This window comes from Microcaecilia unicolor, chromosome 3 (assembly GCF_901765095.1).
Source record: "Microcaecilia unicolor chromosome 3, aMicUni1.1, whole genome shotgun sequence".
In the NCBI taxonomy this organism is placed as follows: Eukaryota; Metazoa; Chordata; class Amphibia; order Gymnophiona; family Siphonopidae; genus Microcaecilia; species Microcaecilia unicolor.
In genome coordinates this window covers 63,285,384-63,290,395 of record NC_044033.1, presented here as the reverse complement: position 1 = coordinate 63,290,395, position 5,012 = coordinate 63,285,384, and the positions used below count along the sequence as shown (strand labels likewise).

At 44.0% G+C, this 5,012-nt stretch overlaps 1 protein-coding gene across 2 annotated transcripts; it reads left to right on the top strand.

Annotated features, from left to right (window-relative positions):
* Positions 1–361: 361 nt before the first annotated feature.
* On the top strand, positions 362–4,539 carry HLX (H2.0 like homeobox). Of its 2 annotated transcripts, XM_030195998.1 has the most exons (4): positions 362–956; positions 1,506–1,685; positions 2,235–2,419; positions 3,894–4,539. In XM_030195998.1, exons 1-4 carry the CDS (start codon positions 476–478, stop codon positions 4,230–4,232), a joined length of 1,185 nt encoding a protein of 394 aa, XP_030051858.1. In that variant the 5' UTR covers positions 362–475; the 3' UTR covers positions 4,233–4,539. The 2 variants fall into 2 exon arrangements, with proteins under 2 accessions (XP_030051858.1, XP_030051860.1); XM_030196000.1 differs by lacking the exon at positions 1,506–1,685.
* The last annotated feature ends 473 nt before the right edge of the window (positions 4,540–5,012 follow it).

Sequence of the window (5,012 nt, the reverse complement as noted above, 5' to 3'; positions counted from 1 at the left end):
CGAGTTTGTCTGCTATTTGCAATAAAGTGCTGTCAGTTCATTATCAAGGGGCCCTTTCCGGCCCTTACCATTCTGCCCAATTGAGATTCTCTGGCTTTACTGGTTATTTCCTTTAGTCGGCTTCTTTTTGTTTTTTTTACTTGTCTACCTGTCCTTTTAACTCTCCATCCCTCGGGAGCTCGCGCAGCACTCAGCAAAAGGACTACAGCACCTCTGGGGGCGTGGTCATAGGCGTGGCCTAGTGAATTGGGTACCCGAGAACGGCCCAACTCATTGGCTCTCTGCAGGCCAATCAGGGGGCAGCTGGTCGGGCTTGGTAGGCGTGGACGCTGAAGTTGTGCAGCGGCCGAGCCCTGGGGGTTGCGTTGATCTATCTTGCCCCGACCCCTCTCCACGCAGCTGCGGGAAGGCTTCTAAGGGACTCGCGGCTTCTGATCGGCTCCGGCCGCGGTCCGCTGCTGGGGTTTAGGGCAAGATGTACACGACAGGACTGGCCCCGTTTTATGCCTCCAACTTCAGCCTCTGGTCGGCTTATTGCACGGGCTCGGCCGCCTTCCCGGCACTGGAGAGCGGCAAGAAGCCCTCCTTCTGCATCGCTGATATCCTGCACTGCGCTGGGGAGCAGGAGAGCTTGGCCGGTGCGCCAACCCTGAGCGGCCATCTGACCGTGCACCCTGCTCAGTTCCAGCCTGCGGGCGGCGGCGGATCACCCCTCAGACCTACCCCCGTGACTCCGGAGTCTCAAGGAGGTTTCCCACCAAGGCTTTCCCCCTACCAGCACCAAAGAGCTCCAGGCTTGGTCAGTCCGCAGAGCCCAGCAGTCAGGGCGACCCTGAACTGCTCTTCGCAACAGCAGCAGCTGCCTGCGCTCTCCAGCAAAGACCTCAAATTCGGGATTGATCGGATTCTATCTACCGAGTTTGATCCGAAAGTGAAGGAAGGCAACACTCTGAGAGGTAGAGACGTCACTTCTAATGCCTTCTTTCCGTTCTCTTTGCCTGTAGTAATAATCCTAAAAGAATCACAGTATACTACAATTATAGGATCCTTCAATAAAGTCTGTTTTTTTTACTGCAGCCAATTTTACACCTGCACGTTCTTACAGGCAGTGAGATAGTTTTAAAAAGTCGCTTTCTATGGCTGTTAAGAAACACACTACCTTTATTTCATTCGTTAAAGCTGAGCATGTAAAAAAAAATTCTCAACTTAAAACTTAATTAGAACCCGAAAGAAATCTGAACGGTGATTCATTTTGTGGGTGAGCAATAACATATAGCTTTAGAAATAATTTGTTCAAAAACTTCTAGCTGGCACATTCATGTGCAGACACTTTACAATGTGCTTCATAGCTTTGGCTGTAAAATTTTCTTGAGGCAAAAGTCGGGGCACCATACCAAAACGCACACATAGGACACCGTTGGTATCTCAAGTCAGTAAAGCAACATGAACGTATGTGGATTTGTCTGTAAAATATAACAGAGCTCTCCTTGTTCCTGTGATCACAGATTTGACTTCCTTAATAACTACAAGCCGACAAATTGGGGTTCATGTCCCCCACTTGCAGCCTTCAGCCGGCCAGTTCTTCGCATCTCTAGAGTCCATTAATGAGGTCTCTTCCATTCTGGGTCCCCTAAACACAATCCCAAGGAGCTCAGTGCAGCACCAGTTACAGGACACTTTTCCAGGTACAATCCTCCCTCATCATCTACCCAAGCACACGGGCAATTAGACTGCTCCAGGGCTGGGAACTTTCAGACAGGGCCGCTGTGAGTCAAGGGGAAAAGTCTACGTTGTATATACCAAGGCGAGAGAAAATAAAGATATGTTAGATACTTAAAAATATCTGAAAGCTTCTGCAATAGCTATAAGCTGACATCGTACAAGGAAAAAACACCAAGCTGGGGAACAAAAAAAAAAAAAGTAAAAAGTGGGCATGAGAAGCAACCTTTTAGAAACTAGAGCATACTGTAAACTGCAATAAAACTGGTTTTATATCTATATCTCAATCTAGATAGATATGTAGTAGGGAAGATATATACTGAAATCTATATACTGAAATTTAAAAAACGGAATATCTCCCACTGCTGATGTATTGTATTATTTTGCATTATTTCTTATAAAATAGTTCTAAAAATGATATAGGATTATTAAGCAATTACCACGTATTTTTGTCTGTTGTTTTCCGTTCTTATAATTTAATTTTTTTTTAAATTGTTTTAATTTTTGATGAACAGGTCCATACGCAGTTTTAACCAAAGACACCATACCACAAACGTACAAGAGGAAGCGCTCCTGGTCCAGAGCTGTTTTCTCTAATCTACAGAGGAAAGGTTTAGAGAAACGGTTTGAAATTCAGAAATATGTCACCAAACCGGACAGGAAACAGCTGGCCGCCATGTTGGGCCTCACCGATGCACAAGTAAGGGTCCTGTCGCTTACTTTACCACTTCAGTTTATAGCAATTCCAGATTTGCTTTATTTTATACGGCTGTGCTGCTGTGTTTTCCATGTTGAATAAAGCAGTGTGGCTTTAGTGAGGCTGGAACTGCACACACATAGACGTATAAAGAAGCAACTCGGCAACCGGGTCGACTTGTGTGATCGGTTAGCTGGGAGAAGGGGTGGGGAAACTCAACATCTGCACAATGTGTTTTCAGTGTTCAGCAGAAATTAGGGGGGAATGGGGGAAATATTGCTGTGTGTACTAGTTTGTGCAACATGCAGATAAGTTTCAATAATATTTTGCTTTTTTTTTTTAAATCTTGCACATACAGTTAATATAATAGAAAAAAGGAGCTTGACCTTCTCTGTTAATATGCTTATTTTGGCAAATCTGAGTAAGCCTTAACTAATAAGGGCCGGCGGCCAGCGGGAAATGAGCGTTTAAAGCAGGCTTTGCTGGGGTCCATCTGATTTCGCAGATAAAAAAAAAAGGAGGGAGGAAGGGGCAGTTGTTTTTAAATTGTGAAATTTCGAAATCTAGAAATCCCAGAAGTTTGAAAGCGAGGAAGTGAAAATATCTTGTGAAACGAACTTATCGAGCATGAGACAAAGTCACGATTTCCCCCTTGCTGCTTCCTCAGAAGTTTATAATGTTGCGGTCTCTGAAGCAAGATTCGGTTTCCTGAAGAAAAAAAGGAGAGAGAGAGAGGAGATACTCTTTTATTTCTCTCTCTCTCTCTCTCTCTCTCTCTCACTCACACACACACACAAAAATACACAAAACGGAATCATTTTGATAGCCAGAAACAACTGAAGGAACGAAGCTGCACCGGTTTAATATAGTTCTCCTTTTTTGTTTGTTTGTTTTTTTTTTGTATTGAAAGTGGACGTTGTGCAATATTATTCTGCATTCCCAAGAAAGCGAAAGTTGTTTGTGTTTTGTGTGTGTGAGTTCTGTTCATTTATTTTTAATAGCATAGAGAAGAATCAAATGCGAGCCCCCCCCCCTTCCTCCCCTCATTCCCTCCATACTTTCAATGCAGATGGGATCGCTATTTTCATTGAGGGCTTTAACCACGATGCCGACAAATTCTCTAGGGACAATATTTTGGGATTTTTTATTTTAAGTATTTTAAATACTCCAGAAGGATTGGCTAATCTTTATTTACAACACAGGTGTTGTGTTTCAAGATGCTTATCTGCAAGTCTTTAGCACAAAGGGTGAGAAAACGAAGACAAAGCTGGAGCATTGAAAATGATTTCTGGGATCGGGGCTGTGTTTCAAAAAGCTTAATTCTTTTTCTTAACAGAAAAGAAATGTTTACTCACTCAAACTTGTGCGAACTGTTGATGGGGAGGAGGCAGGCCCCGGAAATGCATTATTTATATATTATATTTTCTGTTTCAGAAGTAGACTGATTTACATTTGTTGTCTCTTTTGGTTGCTTCAGGTGAAGGTTTGGTTCCAGAATAGGCGTATGAAATGGAGGCACTCCAAAGAAGCTCAGGTCCAGAAGGACCAGGAGAAGGAAGAATCAGAGAAGACCGGGCTGGGTCCTTCAGGACAGGGGGACGTTGACAGGGTGCAAGGGAGCCCGGGCAGGTCGGAGGGGGACAGTGAGAGCAGTGACTCCGAGTCCCTGGGCATGACCCCAAGTGACACTGAAAGGACTGAAGGCAGCGAGTCCCTCCAGACTAGTGTGATCAAATCTTCTGTCTGTGAACCACCCAACCAATCGCCTTTGCCTTGCTCGGTATCCCCGGCCCCCAGCTGCCAACCCCCTCTTTAAAGGGCGGCTAGCACAGGACTTCTGTATCTACTGCCAATTTAAATCACAAGCCTGGTGGGGGATCATCCCGAGGCACAGACTTCTCCAGTTCTCCTCAATACCAAAGGGAGGAGGACTGAGTTGCAATAGGCATGGTGAAATGCCAAGCAGTAAAGGAGACGCAGACTTGATATCGTGCGTTCCAAGGATCCAGATGTGTCATAATGTGTTAATGGCGAACGGTTCTGCTATTAGAACGTATTCATGGCATCATGTCACAGCTGTGCTTATGGTCTATTTAAACCAATAGTGGTGCCATCTTGTTTTTTTTAAGAGGGAGGTGAAAAACTGGCATCTGTGGTTTTAACTTTAGCATTATTAAAAAAAATAAAAACCTCATAATCAGGTGGGAACAGGAGAGCTTAATATAGATGCACTTAGAAGGAAACAAAATCCTCAAAATTATTATTTTTTTTTAAGTAGTAGTACTGTAAGGATTATTGATCACAATATGAAGTAACCATTGATTGGCCTGTTTGCTTCCTAGGTCTCCATTGTTTTTGGGCACCTGCACGGTTATTTCTAAATAGCTTTTCACCTATTTGGAATACAGGAGGAGTCTGTTTTCAGTATGGTCACTTCATGGCCTTACCTGAACTCAGTGATTGCTGTGCATCTGTATGTATATCTGTGATGCCTGCCTGGGTCTAGGATAAGGAATCAATACGACCAGTTGTAGTGGGATCCATAATGTGGCTAAGGAGGAGGAGCAGCAGCTTTCAAAAATATGTAAACACTTAT

Bases quoted from the DNA above. Each gene is read 5' to 3' on its own strand.
- HLX (XM_030195998.1), top strand. From the start codon at position 476: ATGTACACGACAGGACTGGCCCCGTTTTATGCCTCCAACTTCAGCCTC. The intron at 957-1,505 runs GTAGAGACGTCA...CTGTGATCACAG, and splicing joins GGAAGGCAACACTCTGAGAG to ATTTGACTTCCTTAATAACT. The intron at 2,420-3,893 runs GTAAGGGTCCTG...TGGTTGCTTCAG, and splicing joins TGGGCCTCACCGATGCACAA to GTGAAGGTTTGGTTCCAGAA.